The sequence below is a fragment of the Dama dama genome, chromosome 14 (assembly GCF_033118175.1).
Source record: "Dama dama isolate Ldn47 chromosome 14, ASM3311817v1, whole genome shotgun sequence".
Classification (NCBI taxonomy): domain Eukaryota; kingdom Metazoa; phylum Chordata; class Mammalia; order Artiodactyla; family Cervidae; genus Dama; species Dama dama.
This window is the reverse complement of record NC_083694.1, coordinates 73,293,131-73,312,608: the sequence shown is the minus strand read 5'-3', so window position 1 is coordinate 73,312,608 and position 19,478 is coordinate 73,293,131. Positions and strand designations below refer to the sequence as shown.

The following is a 19,478-nucleotide window of genomic DNA, read 5'->3' as shown; positions in this document are numbered from 1 at the left end:
GACTGAATTGCTGTTTTACCTTTGGGACAACTGGTAAATACACAGATCATTCTTACATGGAAAAAAAAAAAATCATGCCGTTACAACAAAGACATTTTCATATTGTTCTGTTAAGCCTTCTTAAATCTTTTTACTATTTACTGTCTTGTGGCTATAGTAAAATTCTAAAATTTGTGGATATTTCTGATCTTTTAAGTTTCTCTTTTTTTTTTCTTTTAAGTTTCTAAAAAAAAAAAAAAAATCAATGTCCCCTTTGGTCACTTTAAACAGCAGCAAACAGCAACGCATCAAACTCCCTGGTGAACAATGCTTTGTATGTTCTTCCTGGAAGCATCAAGGGTTATGTCCTTCCCAAATTGCACAATGGTACTGCTGGGGGAGTCCTAAAGAAGTGATTTCAGCTAAACCACTAGTTCCCAAGGAAGGTGATGAGCGTCTGAGATTTTGCCCTCAGACCACCGGCAACGACTAAAGGCTTTTTGGGTGGTGGTCTTGACTGTGGTGGAGGGGAGAAGGGGGCAAGGGAGGCTACGTCTAATTTGTAAAGAGCAGGGATGCTGCTGAACGTGGTACAACACACGAGACAGCCCAGTTATCCAGCCCCAAACGTCAATCACACTCAGAATGCATTCGTTTCACTTTAGGGAACTGAGCTCCGAGGACATCAAGTGACTGACCCAACACCACCCAGTAGAGTCTGAGAGAGTCAAAGCAACAGGAACTGGTGACAGGGTCAAGGTTCAAAGCTTGTCCGTAAACGTCTAATCTGATACTCACTTCATTTTGTCCGGCAAATTGCTAAGAATCTTGGGGTGTACAAGAGGATTTCTGGAATAGGGTTCCTCATTTTAGGGTATATAACACAGGGCAAGTCTTAAACAATTTTGAGTGTCAGTCTTTTTCACTCGTAAAGTAGATGAGCTAAAATAGATGATTTCTAATGTCCTTTTAAGGATTTCTTTACTCTAAAATTCTATAATTATATAAATAGCGATGCCTTACATTATCATTGTCTCCAAATTCCCTTCATCTTTCTTTTTAAACATCTCTAGGAATCCTAACCCCAAAAGAAGCAGAAAATATTGCTGCTAATTTAAACAAAAGAAAACAGCGCCTAAGCAATACTTGACTCTCAGTAAAGAGTGAAGAGCATGGTGGTCATGGTTTAGTCGTTAAGTCGTGTCTGACTCTTGGGACCCCACAGACTGTAGCCAGTGGGATTTCTCAGGCAAGAATATTAGAGTGGGTTGCCATTTCCTTCTCCAAGTGAAGAGTGCAATAAGATTCAAATATGTTATCTAAAAATAAAATGAAAGGAATAAAGGCATCCTCATTGTCTATGATTTTAGTAGGAAAACAAGTTTTGCTGGTCCTTTCATATCCTATGTACATATTAACTTATTTTGACCATAGAGATACAATATAAATACTAGGAAGACACAAGAAAATCAGTCACGTACTCAGCAAGATGTTGCTACCCAATTAATGGAATTTGCTTGACAGATAAAATCCATGATGTATTTCCTGAGATAAAAGTCCCCCAAAACCTTCACTGATCTTAATTCTCAGTAACTTTGATAGTATAGATAAGAAAAATTAATCAGTGCTTTCAGTTCCATACTCAGGCATTTAGAGCAAAAGTGGGATTAGCATTGTTTGTTACCTGCTCTATTTTGAAGACTAAAACATTCAGTAGCTTAATTGCTACAATTGGGTAAAAGAGGACAAGGGATTTAAAAAACAAATGTATAGTTCTCCTCTGTTCACGAAAAACAAAACTATCACCTGTAACCTGTATACATAATTTTTTTTTTGGGGGGGAGGGTTACCATGTAACTTCTAAGTCTTAATTTTAAATCCTCTTTCTTTATTTAAAAAAAAAAGCAAATGGCATTTTTAGATGTCAGACTGCTGTTAATTTTCCCACTAGTTAATTTTTTAATCAGAATAAAATGAGCTACCATTTCTCTCTCTCTAGCTTTTTTTTTTTTTTGTACAAAAAGAATTTTAATCTGACCCATGTGCTACCATTATTGTTGACCTCTGGATGTTTTAACAACATTTTGATGAATCTTAAATCAATTAGCACTCTAAAGGAAAACATCTGTGGTCCTAATTCTTTTTAGAGTGGCTCTTAATACTGTTTTTATAAGGAATTTAAAATGTATTCAGTTTTAAAGAAGTCATTGAAAATTCCATAATTCACTATGTGTTAAAGCAGTAGATATGAAAGTCATGTCCATTTTATTAACAAACATGAGGCATGTGCATCTGTAAGAAAGGATTATTTAAAAAGTCAGCGGAAGGAAATATTTTCCTGCCCATCAAATCCAGATGTTCAGCCCATAAAATGGAAGCCTAGAAAGAGAGGTGGGCTATGGTATCTGATACCCTTAAGAAGTGTTACTTCTGATAAAATTCATGGACAAGGAATGCCAAATTAGATTTTTAAATGAATTAAGCTTTAGTTTTAAAAGAATTGTAGCAATATTTTCTACATTCAATATGGAATGGAATAAAGAATGAATTAAAAGACATAGGAATTTTTTTTCAGAAATAACATTATATAAATACTTTAGTTTAAAATAGAAAGATTACTCTTTTAGCAAAAGAGAAAAAAAAGGTAGATCCATGATAAGAATTTTCTTTCAAAAACTGATAAAAGAGATATCAGAGCAAATAATCCACAAAACCAAGGCTTTGTGGGTTGCAATGATTTTTTTCTTTCCTTCAGTCCATTAGTCTTTAGGAAATACAGATGTTTGTAGAATAGTTTGATCACAAAATAAGAGTACACATTGACAGTGGCTGAATATTCCATATTTCCATTTGACTTATAGATTAATATGAGAACATTTCTTGTTTTTTAAATCAAGATTTCAACTTTTATTCCAATTCATAAAGTGAAAAACCAAAAAAGAGCTAGTGATTATAGTAATAACAGAACTTCGTACTCCCTCATGGTTTTCCAAATTCTTAAAGAATTCCTTATATGACTTCATTTCATTACACTTTATGAAGTGCTTTCTCGTTCATTTTCTGTAACCACCCCATACTTAGAAAGTACATTTTGACATTTAGTTTAAGAGAAGGCGTTCTGTTGAGGATCACAAAAGTCATTTGGATTCCTTGAGCATAATGCACTTTTTCATTTTGAAAATTGACTAAGCTAGATGGGAAAAACATGTAAAATTAAATTGATGTTAATAGACAATATCTTTAGTTTTACAGCACTCCTGAAAAATAGAATGTGACAAAACTGGCACAAATTTTACATTTGACAACTAAAGGTATTTTTGTGATTCTTATTTCCTCAGCTTTGAAGTTCTGCTTATACTGCACCTGACTTGTTCCACGTCCAGAACGCTGAGGTTCTATGTGCCTTTGATCTTGCACTGGCCATTCCCAGTGGTTCTTTTGTGAGCACCTTCTAGATGCCCTCAATGTGGCATCGCCTTCTATTCTTAGAACAGGGATCATCTTGTATTGCAAAGGCTTTGGTGAGTTTGTGTTGTAGGTCACCCTGAAAATGGTCTTCCTCTCTGTAAGAACCTCTCTCTCTCTCAAACCTGTAGACCTGTGGGTCCCATTTGTTCTCAAGTTACCAGTGAGCAAACCAGCTTTACAGCTGCTCACATGGAAAGCTGTTTCGAGTTCTCTTTTATTTAGATGGATAGTCATTCCCTTCATTCAAACTTTTATCCTTGAAACAATGGGTAAATAAAGTCAAGCTTGCTCCATCACTGAGCTAACATCTCTGAAAATGGATGACTTGGTGGCATCAGGGCTTTCTCTCCCTACTCCTTACACACAGGTGGATGGTCCTACAGCAGCTAGGCTTTCTGATTCACTGATGCTAAAGTCACAAGCAGAATTATCTATTTCCCCTGCAGTAAGAGACTGCTTACAGTACATTGGCCCTCTTTCTCTCACTCCCTGTCCCCCAACTCCAACCTTGCTTGCACGTGTGATGAAGCAGTTGTGCCTAAACTATGCTTTATACCCGGACAAAGATACAGCAGGGCCGGAAGAGAAGGCTCTACAACTATCTTCTGTGCTGAGCCTTTTCGATATGATTTCATTACTGGGATCACAAACATTCGACGTGCCTGTCTTTCAACTTAAGTGAAATGCCATCCTACAAAACTAAATGTGATAATATCTATATTACCTACTCTTTGCGTTTAATACTACTAATAATTCTGCTGTCCTCTATTTAGACTAGAGACCGAGGATTGTCAGAGCCTTTGTTTGAGACTCTGAGGAATTCTGAATACAGACAATGTAGAAAGAGATGATATCAGCATGGAGCAGGTGGCTTATCCTGCCGAGGGCCAGGCACACGGGAGGGGCCTCGGCTCCTTCCTTCTCAGCCTTTGTAGCAAAAACCAGAACAACAGGGAAGGGCAGATTTACCTATTCCCTCTTAGCACAGGGTAATCAGTAGCTTTTATGATAAATATCGGGAAACAAATGAGCAAACACAAGTGTCAGCCAGACTTGATAATGGTTGTGTACCTAAGTTACATGAGATCACATTTATAAAATGTTGAGAGTAGCATTTGGTCAGCACTACTCTTCCTGCTAGTTAACTACCAATGAGTACAAAAATAAGCTCCTTTAAAAGTTTGCCTTTAAGACAACCTCTAAGCCTGAAATTAAGATCTTATTTGTGTATAGTCTCAAAAGGACAAATCCCAGTGTGTATGCTGCACAGTTATCAAGGCTGTTGGGTTCCACCTAGCACAAGCCTATGGGATAACCAATTGTTTTCCCTTCTCTCAAGGAAATGAAAGATTTAAAATTTGATTTAGAAGTAAGCCTCCTACAGAGGAAGACAAATGCTATATGATGTCACCTCCATGTGGAATATAACAAAATAATACAAATGAATCTATGTACAAAACAGAAATAGACTCATAGACATAGAAAATATACTTATGCTTACCAAAAGGAAAAGGGAAGGAGGAAGGATAAATTCAAGTATAGGATTAACAGATACACATACTATAAATAAAATAGATAAGCAACAAGGATTTATGGTATAACTCAGGGAATAATATGCAATATCTTATAATAATCTATAGTGGAAAATAAAATATATATAGCTGGATCACTTTACTATACACCTGAAACACAATAATATAAATCAAGTATCTTTCAAAAAAAGAAATGACTTCAATGTAACAAATTCACTCTCAACAACCTGCCGCAACCTGTCCAAGTATTGCCTTAAATAGTATGTAAAACTTTTTTTATCAGTAAGCATCAAAGCAAGGTCCCCACAATAGACTCAACAAAGCATTGTTTTTTGAGTTAAATTCCTAATTCATTAAGTTCTCAATATATTTTATGTACTTTTTATTTAAAAAACTATTGTACCTTTCTTTTTTAATAGCTAAGCCAGCAAGCTATACATATGATATGTAAGATATTTGATATTTGATATATATATCACATATAACACATATATGTGATATTTGATATAGCATATATATTTGATGCTTCTAAATATTATTATAACTTCACTCATACTTATTTTTGTGATAATATTCAAGTCAAATGGGGTTATTTGACAATAATTAGTACATTCACAATCTCTGACCAATAACCTTTCAAGAGGAGACATGAATTGGGATTTTTAATGGGATTTACTGGATTCTCATTATGTGCCAGCAAACATGTTAAGCCTTTCACGATCATCACTTCTTTTTTTCAACATCCAAAGGAAAACATTGTCCATTTTCCCACTAGCTACCCCTTCTCACATTCTTCTCTTAAACCCTTCTGCCAACCCCCCTAAACATGGCACACCAGGGCTCAGACTCGAGTCCTCGAGCCTTCTCCATCTGAACATTCTTCCAAGTGTCTCAGAGTCAGTCCCTCAGCTCTGAATTAGCCTGCACACAGTGAATCACAAAGTTACAGCTCTGATCGAGACCTAATGAGCCCCCACCCTTTAAAAAAAATTTATTGGAGTATAGTTGCTTTATAATATTATGTTAGTTTCTGTGATACAGCAAAGTGAATCAGATATATATGTGTGTGTGTGTGTGTGTGTGTGTGTGTGAGAGTATATATATATATATATTATATGACTGAGTAACTAACACACACATTATATGACTGAGTAGCTAACACACACATTATGTGACTGAGTAACACGTGTGTGTTAGTTACTCAGTCATGTCCAATTCTTTGTGACCCCAAGGACTGTAGCCCACCAGGTGCCTCTGTCCATGGATTCTCCAGACAAGAATCCTGGAGTGGGTAGTCATTCCCTTCTCCAAGGGCTCTTCCCAACTCAGGGACCAAACCTGGGCCTCCTGCATCGCAGGCTGGTTCTTTACCATCTGAGCCACCAGGGAAGCCCCAGGATGTATGCCCCCTCTTTTTTGTATTTCCTCCCCATTTAGGTCCCCGCAGAGCAGTGACAGAGTCCCCGCGTTTTACAGTAGGTTCTCATTAGTTATATGTAGTATCAATAGGGTGCATATGTCAATCTCATTAGTCAATCCCATTAAATAGGGAGACCCCTCACGTTCAATTTAACTCCAGCTGATTTCTCCACATCTCTAGATGGATGTCTAATGAGAATTCAAGCATGGACAAAATAGACCTGGATTGTCTGCCTCCTCCTGGGATGTGCCCTGTCTTAGTTGCTCATGGGGGAAAAAATGAGTCATTCTGCACAACGCCCTGCTTCCTTCCCACACCGCAGCTTCTCCAGACCCTGTGTGCATCTGTCCTTTCTGTTACTGTCAACACTCCATCCAGATTCTCCCTGCTGCCCTCTCGCCTGGCGCTAACTAGTCCCCGGGCTTGTCTCACCTCCAGCCTGCTCTCCTCACAGCAGCCAGGAGGGTTTCTGAAGATGGAAGAGAGGCTAGGTCATTCTCTGCATGAAAATTCCAAATGGCTTCTTCTCATTGCACTTAGGGTGAGTCCACACTTCCAACCCCCAAGAGGTCCAGGGAGCCTGCCCCTTCTGTTTCTCTCCCTCTTCAGCACTCCTGAACACGCCGTCTGTACCTGCCATACTGCAAGCTTCTGACCTCCTTTCTGGGCCTTCAACCCATCAATCATTTGCTTTTTCCAAAGGGTCTTTGCACCTGCCAGTTGCTCTTCACATGAATCTTTATATTCTTGGCAGCTGACAAGGAGCTTAACGACACTTCCTCAAAGAAGCCTTCCTTGATCACCCTGTCTGAAGGTCCATTCACCCCCATCTGATGGGTCTCTGTCATAACACACTGCTTCACTTTCCAACACTCATCAACATCTGAATGTTCTCAATTATGTATTTGGTTTTCTGTTATCTTTCTTGCTAAGATGTAGGCTTCATGAAAGTTGTATTTACCACTATTTTTATTCCTGGTGCATTTACCTCTATGTCGGCACTTGGAATAGTTCCTGGAACATAATAGGGACTCTAAAAACAATTAAACCAATGAGTAAACTGTCTCATTTAAGAACTACAGCCAAGATTCCCATTGTACAGATAATGAAGCTGAGAATTTAAGAGGTGATTTTCCTCACGTTTCATAGTTGGAAAGCTCAGAATGAAGTCTAGGCAACATGTCAAAGGTTAATTTCTTCAGCACTTTAAAAATAGAACTTGCCTGAATCCAACATCTTTAGTATCATCTCTTTTTTAACTAGTAATAAACATGTTTATCTATCTGCAATATTCAAGGAGTTCTTCAAACTCAACAGGAGAAAAGGTGGCAATGGCAATGTATATGGGCAAATATAAATGGCCTTCAAAGATGAAGTTTAACTGCTAGTTACTAGTAAAGATGAAATTTACTGGTGAACAAGAAAAGTAAATATTAAAAGAAAGGAAAATGGGGGTGGGGGGTGTTGCCCCTATAAACTTGGCAGAAATGTAAAAGAGTGAAATGCAGAGGGCTGACAAGGAGGGAGTTTGAGAACTCACACATTTTTAAGCATGTATTGATAATGTCTAGGATTATCTCTTTAAATTACTTCTGTCAACTTCTTGACACTTCTCTTGTCCTCATCTACCTCCTTCATATCATTACTTCCTCTCAGTCAAAACTCTGAACTGGTGTCTTCCACTTTCTTTATGCTTTTTTAGTGAGTATATATCTTGATCACACCTGAAGAATCAATAAACAAATTAAGAAAATAAAAACATGGACCACCGAAAAGCAGAAAGACAGGGTTTATTAGGGAAAAGTTAAAGTCTTAGTTTAGTAACACAAAAGGGGGTTAGAAACCAAAGTCTGAGGAGTCAGAGTACAATATTTGGCCTGAATTATCTGGTTGGCAGCCCACATTCATCATGGCAACCAAACAATAGATGTATTTTTTCCTTTACTTTCCTTTAAGTTATCATCAACTTATTCCTGGAGTAGCAAACTGTAAGAATGCTCTACCTGATTCATTTACTATGCCTCTGGGATGACTATGAAAAGATAATCCGGTGTCTACACTTCCTGGAATGAGATGAGAACTTCATATGTTTTCCATGATCAAAGCGCTTAGCAAAGGTCAAGTTACTTCCCTTGCTTCAAACTTCAAAAGCAAAAAAAAAAGAAAAAGAAAAATCTAGATACTTCGGTAAATTATTCAATAGCTTTCACTTTATATAATATCAAAAACAAAATAGGTATGGGGAAAATCCAGTATTTCCATTCTATCACTCAGCTCAAGTCAGAACTGGTGCTATGCTTTTCCTAGCCACCTTTTCAAGACAATGGTAATACATCACTTTTGCATTGTTAACATGGCATCAATATTCATAGTAAAGACCACTTAATCAAAGATGTCTTTTTGCTTTTCATAAGAGACAGTCTTAGATCTCGCTAAAGACACGGAAGTCGTTCGGAGTACAATGGCTCACTCATGTGGCTAAATCAGGTGGGTGTGGATTAATGCATATTTCACACAAATCACCTCCAAGAAACTACCGACCCCTCAGTCTTGGTGCAATTTGCCCATCACCAGGCAATTTCCCTGCTTTTTAAGCTGACCGTTAGGAAGGCTGAAAAAAAATAACCCTAGAATCAGATAGACTCAGGCTGAAATCACAACCCTGGTCTCCCCTGGTGGTTCAATGGGAAGACTCCATGCTCTCAATGCAGTGGGCACAGGTTCAATACCTGGTCAGGGAAAGAAGAGCCCCACAGGCCACGTGGCATGGCTAAAAAAATAATAAAGATTTAAAACAAGAAGTCGCAACACTTACACCCCCCCACCCCCACCAACTCCCACTCCTTTTGAGGGGGTGACCTTAGAAAATTACTGTGAAAGATCACCAAAAACAGTGGAGGATTTGTTCATGTGGTGTGTGTGTGTGTGTGTGTGTGTGTATGTGCATGTTTAAAATTCCTCTCCAAGTAAATATTTTATTTTCAGTTTAAATCATAAACAAACCCAAACAAATTGATACTGTTGACTAGCTCCTCCATACATCTACCACTTTGATTGATTAAATATCTAATAACAATGTATACAACTCAGTGGCAATGCCAAAATTTCTATAAACAAAAACCTGCTGAAAAAAATCTGGTTGGAATGGGGGCCTAAATGTAGCCTGGCAAGAACAGAGTTTTTATTTAAATAATGTACTATACGTAGATTTTAAAGGAATAATTTATAATTTGTAAAAGATTGAGAACATAAATAATTATCGGTTGCGAGGTATACTGTTACTTTAAGGAGACAGCCTTTGAAGAATGTGGAAGATTTAGGGACTTCCTTGGTGGTCCAGTGGTTAGGACTCCATGCTTCCACCACAGGTGGCTTGGGTTCAATCCCTAGTCCAGGAAATAGGATCCCGAATGCCACAAGGTAGAACCAAAACAAACAAACAAAAAGAATGTGAAAGGTTTAAAACCTTATCTCTAAGCTGCGCTGCCAGTTTGAGATCACACAGCACATGAGGAAAGCCATGGAATATGGTATTCCCAACTCACAGTATGGGGAAAACACTCACAAAATATTGATTAATGAATGCATGAATAAATAAATAGGTTTTGCTAGTCTGGTAAAATGAAATACTCATAAAGTGTTTAGGTGATGGGTATTGGTAACAGATTTTTATTTCCTTATGTATTGATTTCTGCATTTCTCAAGTTGTCTAGAATAATCATGGTTGAGTTGCAGAAAAAACAGGACATGCAATTTTATACACAGCATGTAACTGAAAAGAGAGAAACAGCAGGAAAAAAAGAAAGAAAGAAATATGAGCAAGGATTTTAATAATTTTTTTCTTTTGTCTATTTCTTGAAATTTTCTATCACATAGAAGTGTTACTATGAATAATTCACTTAAGGAACAACAACAACAAAAGGATTCTATGAGTTAAGTACTTTCCAAAGACAGAGTTGGGTTGGACCATTCAACTCTCTGGGAAATAAGCAAAGACCTGCTGAAAACCTGCCGGAGCTCACCAGCAGTGGTGAGAAACAGCCAGAGAACAGACCTCCAAGTCAGAAGAGGACCTATCCACGTGTGAAAGGGGAAGAAGACCAGAGGAAGTACAGGAGGGCTGCCTGGAGGAGGTGACCTTTGAACTGAATTTTGAAGGACAATTATACTTTGCCCAATTTAAAAACATTATGGTGGGAAGAAAACACAGTGCGGGAGAGTTGCAACAGCTTGCAAGCGGGAAAACACTGTATTTTAGGAAAGGGGAAGTGACAAGAGTATACAGTACATGTCACAAAGTGGCTCCAGATAAAGCTGGAGGAATCTAGAGGGATTTCCCTAGAACTGCTGTGCCAACTGCTTTCATTTTCCCTAAACGCACAGAGAACAGAGGAGGGTGATTTATGTTAGTTGCCAGGCATGTCCAACTCTTTGTGAGCCCGTGGACTACAGCCTGCCAGGTTCCTCTGTCCATGGGATTCTCCAAGCAAGAATACTGGAGTGGGTTGCCAGTTCCTTCTCCAGGGGATCTTCCGGACTCAGGGATCAATCCCTGGTCTCCCATGTTGCAGGCAGATACTTTACCATCTGAGCCACCAGGAAAGCCCATTAGACACTTTATTCTTTTACTTCACTTGCCATTGGGTCTTGAGAACATTTTAAACTTCTATTGATTATTCTAATCTTCCATTGATTGTTCTATTTATCTTTTGCCCCACCAGCTAGAAAGAAGTTGGCACAAACAAACGAGAATTTAAATATAATAATGCTAGACTGTCCAACAGTCTAATATGTGTTTCTAAAGTTTCCATTGGCTAGCTGAGAAATAATGAAAACTCAAAATCTCAAAGGAAACTTGCTGAAAGAGCTCTCAATCACAAAATGGGTGTTACTAATAGAAGTATCAACACAAAATAGATCTGATGATGGCTAGTACTGCCCAAACTAAAATTTGACAAAAGTGAAAAATTATATCACATAAATTACATTCTACGTGACTTTGAAATGTGAAAAAAAGAAAGAAAGAAATCAACAGTGTCTAAAACTGCACACAGGAAATGTTGTTTCTGGCTACGAAGAAAAATTAAACCCTTTTGGGGGAATTTACATTTGCATTGTTTGACAAGAAAAATTACACTTAGAAAAATAATAGGGCTTCTCTGGTGGCTCAGCTGGTAGAGAATCCTCCTGCAATGCAGTAGACCTGGGTTTGATCCCTGGGTTAGGGATATCCCCTGGAGAGGGCATGGCAACCCACTCCAGTATTCTTGCCTGGAGAATCCCATGGACAGAGGAGCCTGGCGGGCCACAGTCCATGGGGTCACAAAGAGTCAGACACAGCTGAGCAACTAAGCACATATATTGCTTGACAAGAAAAATTACACCTAGAAAAACAATAGCCATAAAGAAAAAATTCCCACAGGCATAAACTATAATCAGTAAATGTGATGTGAATAAAAATCAATTCATGAATTTAATAACAATTGTAAAAGCTACATGAAAACTGATGCTGTTGAAGTAAAATAAAAATGGAAAAACTGGTAATGATTCAATTAAGTTATATAAAAAATACTCACAGAATTAAATTGGCTTAATGGAGGGAGATTTTTGTGTGAAATCTGTTTTCAAGGAAAACTCAAAAATGTTGGTATAATGTTTATATTAATTGTTAACTAATTAAATGTTTATATTCATAAATGTTGAGTCAAAACACCCCTGAGATCAAAATCACGGGATCAATATGTTCTCTATCCCACTTGGAGGCACTGAAGAAGGGATGAGCAAAGGTGAGCTTTGCCTTTTACAAAGATAGCCCTAGTGGGGTCTGAGGAGAAGCAAGTTTCCAGACTATGGTTACAGTAAGAAATAAGAATCTGGAGCAGAGTGGTGATACAGAATGGATCTGTAAACCACTTAAGAAGTAGAATCCAGAGGAGTTTGCAAACCTCTAAAACAGGGCATACGAAATTTAAAACATTCAAAGATTCCTAAGGGTTTATTCCCCTGCCACACAGACTCCAACGTCACCTTCTCAGACTCTCAGCGGAAGAGGTGTGACTTGGACCCATGTTTCCGTGGGAAGAGCTGAGTGTGCCTGGGATTATAAATGAAACTTCCAACTTTGCGGAGGATCTCATCATTTTCAAAGCATTTTGACAAGTATTATCACTTTTCACGCTGATGACAGTTTATAGATGAGGAAACTGTGGATCAGAAGTGGAAAATGATTGGACCCAGATGATACAATTCATAGACTTTGATTTCCAATGTATTTCTCATTCCACCTGCCGTGGTCTTCTCCAACTTGGAATGGGTCCTGACTCACTTCCTATGATGCTTACTATTTCTCTTTTATCAGTAAACAAAGGATTGCTTTTTTTTTCTTTAAGTAGATATATTTAAAATACAGTGACCACACTTTATTCTCTTGATACTGTCCCTTCGATAATGTCTCTTAACACCATTACTTATACATGTCTCTAATCCCTTTTCATGACTGTCGGGACATTTTTTTTAATTGACAACACAGAGATTCTTCTTATCCATCAGGGATTTTTGCTAAGTACACTTGGCCAGCTGTTCATTTCCTAACACATCAGAGCAGAACGTTGAGATGCCCTCAGCCCTTAGACTCTGCTCCAGAAGATCACTTTTTCAGAGGGTTGATGAATTTCCACTAGTCAACCACATTTTGTTTGAAAGTAATTTTTTTAATATATAAATGACAATTATTTTCATTTAGATATCATGACATGTAGTTACAACTTTATCACACCTGCAATAGACTTACAGGAGAAACTGAAGTTTTAGTAAAGCAAACTTTTTTCACTTCAGTTAACATGCGTCTCATTTTTAACAGGAAATGAATGTTTACTCTTTCAACACTGTATAACTATGCACCATAAAAGATGTTAAAGTTTGCTTCAGTTTGGGTCATCAGTAAAGAATCTAATAAAAGCATTGATAATCTTCCTGCTTATCTTTTCAAAAATGAATCAATGGAAGATACAGTGATTGGACATGAATGATTCTTGAGTATTTCACTAACACTGACTTTCTGTTTACTTATGTTTGTCCCAGCTGAAAGAGTAGGAAGATTTTCATTTCTTTATTTTTTCTTGTTTCTGTTGTTAAATCTTAACACATAATATTTTGCTTACAAGAGCCATTCCCCAAACTCTTGACAGACTGAAATTTAAGTAATATATTGATGTATATATTTAAAGGTTAAAGGAATGCATATTAAAGATTTTAGGAAATACTTAAATATTGTCTAATCTAAACATTGGCTGGGTTAGCTGTGTACAAAAAATCTAATAATTTCTATAATATTTACTTCCATGTGTTTCAGAACTATGTAGAAAGAGATATCACATGGTATTTTAAGTGAATAGCCTGCCATATTTTTTTTCTTTATCCTTCCATAAGACTACTATCTTGTTTTTTTTTTTCAATTGAAGTACAATTGATTTATAATATTGTTTTAGTTTCAGGCATACAGCAAAGTGATTCGGTGATTTTTTTTTTCAGATAATTTTCCATTATAAGTTATTACAAGATATTGAATGTAGCACCCTATGCTATATAGTAAATCCTCATTGCTTATAAGACTACTACTAATATCTTTATGCTTGTAAATGTCATAGCATTAATTCTTTAGTGATAGGCAGCTTTGATGTGGTTGGGTGTCTTATAATGAAAAAAACTATTTAGACAAGATTAAAATTAAGTTTAAACTGAGGTTAAGTTAAATTTCCATTGTCTTCTCTCCTAACAATTCCCATAAACTTAGAAGATGACTGAAAATGACCAGAGAACTGCCCTGAAGACAAATTTCTTTCTCTGCACCATTGCCTTACATACACAGGGTCTGAAAACAAAACCTTGCAATATTCACGCTGGACTTTCAGTAACAAATTTAATCAACCTGACTACAAATCTCTGCTCTTAAGCAGCTCAGACTGAAATTCAGTGTCAGATTGTCTAGGAATAAGTGATGGTCAGACTCCTTCAGGCTTTCTGTGCACCCACGGTGAAGCTGACAGGGTAAGCAGTCTTCTACCTGCCCTTGGAAACAGCCCCAGGGCTCTAGGTCAAGGGCCGCCCATGCCGTGCGTGTAAAGGCTGGACAAGACCCCAGGTGTCTTGTATGACTGCCACATGAGTCCCTCCTTTCCTAGTTCCTACTTTTTGCCCCAAGGACATCTGGATTTGAAAAAAAACTGATCCATCAAATGAAATGGCTCTAACAAGAATGTCCAAAAGAGCATCAAGAAAAATCTTGAACACTGGATTTTTAAGAAATCAGAGGCTCTTTCTACATAAAAAGTAAAATGATATGAAAGAAGGAAATTGGGGGGGGGGCAGAGGGGAGTAGGCAACGCCTGTTAAGATTTAGATCTGAAATTATTTTATTATTCATTTTATCAAACAGCCTCCATCCTTCCACTAGTTTCTTCACCTTATATTTCTCCTCTTTCTGTCTTTACTTTTTTCTCATCTCCTCCCCTCATTTCCCTATTATTATAATCTGCAGATATGTCCAAAAAAAAAAACCACTCATTACTTTCTCAGCACCTGGGAAGAAATCAAGCACAGATGATACAAAAAAGATGGTTCCTGCTTCCATGTAAGTTACAGGAGCAAGCATGCTCTGATTGGTAAATAGTAATGCCAACAACAACAAGTTGAAACAGTATGTGAAACACGGTTTCATTTTTCATACTAGGAAGGATGATAAAATGTATAGAATCGTGGTGGAGATATTTTGTGGCAAGAGTGACGACAGAGAGTTTAGAGGGGAAATAGGATTTACACAGTAGCTTAAAGTTCTGGAGCAAGTGTAGAGAAGCAGGGTGTTGAAACTGCCTCCTGCTTGCTCTATTTTAGTCCATCATAAAATGAAAAAGTATCCCTGCCCAGCTCCTATCTCCCTGAGGAGTCAGGTGCCCTGGCAGTTAGTTTAGAATGTAAACCAAGGCGATGAGAAGATGTCGGAGGGTTTTTTCCTCTTTCATTTTATATTTTTAAAGCTGTAGGGTGTGAAAAGAAATGGACAGATGAGGAAATTGTTACAACACTGCATGTGAAAAGTGATAAAGACATGAATTAAAAGGATGGCAATGGAGACGAAGAGGGGAAAGATTTTGGAAATCTTTATAAAGTAAAATGATAGGACTTGGGGACCATTTAAATATATATATTTCAGACTTTCTCTTTTGCAAAAACGCAAGGCGATGAAACAAGATTTCATTTAGGAAAGGAGGTAGGTTCACCCGTGTAAAGGGTGAATCTGGAGATGGAGAATGAGGACCATCAGTACACAGCAAGTGATGATAAGGAACTCTGAGTTTAGAAATGAGAATAAAACTGGCCAAAGATTGAGGCCTGTAGAACCACAATGTTTAAAAGTGGACAAATACGGAGAACCAGTAGACAGATGAGAAACCAATATATACTCGCATATATGTTTGTATGTATAATGAAGTAACTAACACATATTGCATATATAGCCCACACATGTATAACTAGCCTGTTCGTGTGTGTGTGTGTGGGTATGAACATGTAGAAGCATCTATATTCTTACAGAGGTTAACTGTCACTGGTAAAAGGACACCAAGTAACCCAGAACACAGCAAAGACCTAGCTCAGTGCTGAGTGCTCTGACTCTGGGCTGAGTCTCCTGGAGCAAGGGGGGAAAAGGAAAGCAGACCCCTAACCTCACCTGACCTTCTCCCTCACCAAACGTGCTTCAAATTCTAGCAATAACAAGGATCCCAGGCGAATGTGTATTGGGAAAAATACTTTTCAAAAAATCAGTACATCTTCATCCCCACACCCTCAACTCTCTACATTGTATTTAGACCTTAATAGGATTACTGATCCAATTCCATTCACAATTAGACTGAACTCCCACAAGTGTGCAGGGCAAAGTACACATTTGTAACATGAGCTATTTATTTTCTGTCGATGGAAAAATGAAAAATCATGTCCAGGAAACGACTCTTAACCGTTATGATTCATAACTCACGTAACTCCTGCATTCATGGCTGTGATGGTATGAAGCTGTAACCTGGCCGTACTTTGTTCAAGCCAGAGACCACTCATCTCTACCTGCATTCTTGAAACCATCTCTCTCCCCGCGAATTATTCAGAAAATTTAAACAAAATGTTGGTTTCTTGTTATCTCAGCAAAGAGGCACAGAGCAAAGTGATTACTGACTTTTATGTAAAACTCAACCTAGCATTGTTACTGCTCTGGGAAAGTTGAACTTTGCCAACATTTATATTTTAGAGATTAAATAACATATCCAAGTTGTGCATCAATTTATCCATTGATGTTTCTCTCCATCTAGCTCTATTTCTTTATGTGTTTAGAATGCACAATATAAATTTGATGTCTAATATTGCTTATAAACATTAAACTCAATTTAACACGTTCAAATAAAACATATACTCCAGCTCACAGCTTGCGAATAAAAGAAAATATATCATTTAAAGAATTAATAATTTCCAAAGTTATGCAGTGAATCACAAAATCTATCTTGGGACTTCAAAGTATGGTAAACAAGATTTGCATACCTAAATAATTATATCTAATTTTTTTTCCCAAAAATGAATATATGTTACAGGAAGACTAGAAAAATGTTTGCCCTCAGTGTTTCTCTGAGCAGTTCAAGTTAAAACTTGGTCTTTCAAAATAAATTTTTGTATACCTATCCATTTATCTATGGTACAAACTATTCAGCAAAATAAAGGTTTCTAGATCATTTAATGCTCTCATTTTGAATACAAATTCAAAGATGTTTCTTATAGTAAAAAGCCTTAATAGGTGAAGTTGAAATTTTTATGGTAGTTTGCTCTATGGCCTACAAAATACCTCATTTAGAAAGTTTTGCAACAGCTTCTGAGTGAGAATTTTAATGGAAATTTACTCTGACACGATAATATACATATTACCTTATAAAAATGATTATTCCTTATAATCCTTTAATTGTGATAACCAGCTTCATAAGAATGGTAACTTAATAAACATTTTCTGTACTAAGGCAAAATGCTATACCTACATAAAAAATATTTAATCTATTTTTGCAGTTAAATAAAAAAAAATATACACACTGCTTTCTACTGTCTTTAGTTTCACAGAATGTAAATTAACAATGTAGCATGTTCAGAAGAGAACTTCTGTCCTGACTTTTAGAGAAAAGGAGAGTGGTGGAAAATTTTTTAAAAAGGCATTTCAAAGTGAATTACAATAAGCAAGATTTTTTAAAATATGTTTCCCATTTTTAACTTATTTAGAAATCTGCAAAAATACCATTTCAAATATCCTTTCGATAATTAAAAAAAAAAGCTTTCGATCCTCCACCATAAGAAGTCATACTAAATATCAACCAAAATGCACTCATGACCCAAACTGAAACCGTTCGAGAAATGTCCACTAAGTGGACCAGAAGTGTGCACAGATCTGAGAGCTGAAGAGAGACAGGAGCCCCAGTCAGTTACACTTTCCTATAGAATGAATGTTTGCAAGATTCTTAGGAGTTTAAGTATTTTTATCTTATCAAGGCTGTAAGATTTACCCAGCACCCAGGAAGGGCGGCGGCCCCGTAAGACTATTCAGAGGAAATAATCATTCAAAGGGTTGTAAGGAACAAAAATCTTGATTTAAAATACATTTTGTGATAAAAATTTTGCAAAAAGTTAGTCTTTATTTCAATATCCAAATTTGTTAAAGTACCATACAATAAAGTATTCAATAAAATATTGAATATTGGCCATAATCAAAATTTGAGGAAGCAAACCCCCGGTCCGAAAAGAAGGAGTGGTTTGTGTGCAAGCAAAGCCATATTATGATTTTTCACAAATGCAGTTTTTGTTAAAAAGACCAAAATTTAGTTTTTTGGTCATTCAGATATCTTCAGACTTTCAGCACTGCTGTTGTAATATCCTTGAACAGTTTGTAAACCAAGATACAGATAGACAACGTTTGCCTTCGGAATCGTGATTTTTGGGGCCAAACATGTATGCCTTTTTAAACAGAAACAATGTATTCTGTCACCCAAGGAGCCATGTGTCTCCCAGGGACAATGACCTTGACCATTTTACAGCGGGCTTCCTCATCTCTAGTCACCAATACTTCACTTGCTTTTATGTCTATTTCAAACCAATGTCCTTACACACACACACACACACACACAAGTAACTAAGGAAATATGAATTTCCTTGTGCTTACCTGCCACAAACACTGCGGTGTCCAGGAAGGCAAAGCCAAATGCCAGAAGTTTAAGCCACAGATACATGGTCATATCTGGAAATCAGCCAAACTCCCGAGAGACAGCATGCGTCCTTCTGAAAGGCAAAATAATGGTTATCTCCGAACCAATGTTTCTCTGTAAGGCCGAATCAAGAAGGAGAGAAGTGAATGCGTACTCTTCAACTGGTGTCTTATCAGACAGGGGCGATTTCCTCCTGCTGCCCTGAGAACAAACCACTTGCTGTGAGGCAGTGATGTCAGATTCAGTTTTACTAACTTCTCCAAAAGGGCTGCAAAGGGTCCTCTTTGCAGGAAGTCAAGAAAGTTGTTCAAAGTCACTGCCAAGGCCTTTTACTTCCTTAATTAAAGTAACTAGACTGAGTTACTAGGCCTCTCAAAAGATTTTCCCTCAAGAAAGATGCATTTTTCATATCCAAATAATACTCCCGTGCAGTATTCATGATAACTAGAAAATGGCATGCCCCACCCCAAAAAATCTATAACATTCTTACCTAAACAATGATAAAACAGTCAGCACGGGTATAACAAAAATGAGGACTGGCAAGATGATATGCTACTTGAATTAATGATGGAAAAAACAACTGTGTTTGTCTTAAAATGACCAAATGAATGAAAAAGCAACTACCTCTCTGGTTATTTTCGACAGCCAGAATCTTGTACCATTAGGGCATTCAGAACCCAGCAATACGAGTTCGAGTTTGCAGCCACTTCCTACTCAAGGCACTCTCAGAAAGCTTAACAGGCTTGCCCCAAACCTGCCACAGATATTCTCGTGGGGCCAGGAATGGAATCAGAAACTCAC

General features: G+C 37.3%; 1 protein-coding gene across 5 annotated transcripts in view; it reads right to left on the bottom strand.

Annotated features, from left to right (window-relative positions):
• The window catches only part of PTPRC (protein tyrosine phosphatase receptor type C), a 121,307-nt gene extending 102,329 nt beyond the window's left edge, over positions 1 to 18,978 (bottom strand). For 2 of the 5 annotated variants that reach the window (XM_061161092.1, XM_061161091.1), the window contains exons 1-2: positions 18,832 to 18,977; positions 18,635 to 18,750 (exon numbers count right to left, since the gene is read on the bottom strand). In XM_061161092.1, the coding sequence (XP_061017075.1) occupies positions 18,635 to 18,707 (73 nt within the window). In that variant the 5' untranslated portion in view covers positions 18,708 to 18,750; positions 18,832 to 18,977. Of the gene's footprint in view, positions 1 to 18,634; positions 18,751 to 18,831 lie in introns of all 5 variants that reach the window. The other 3 variants (XM_061161093.1, XM_061161094.1, XM_061161090.1) reach the window with 2 other exon arrangements.
• Positions 18,979 to 19,478: the final 500 nt, after the last annotated feature.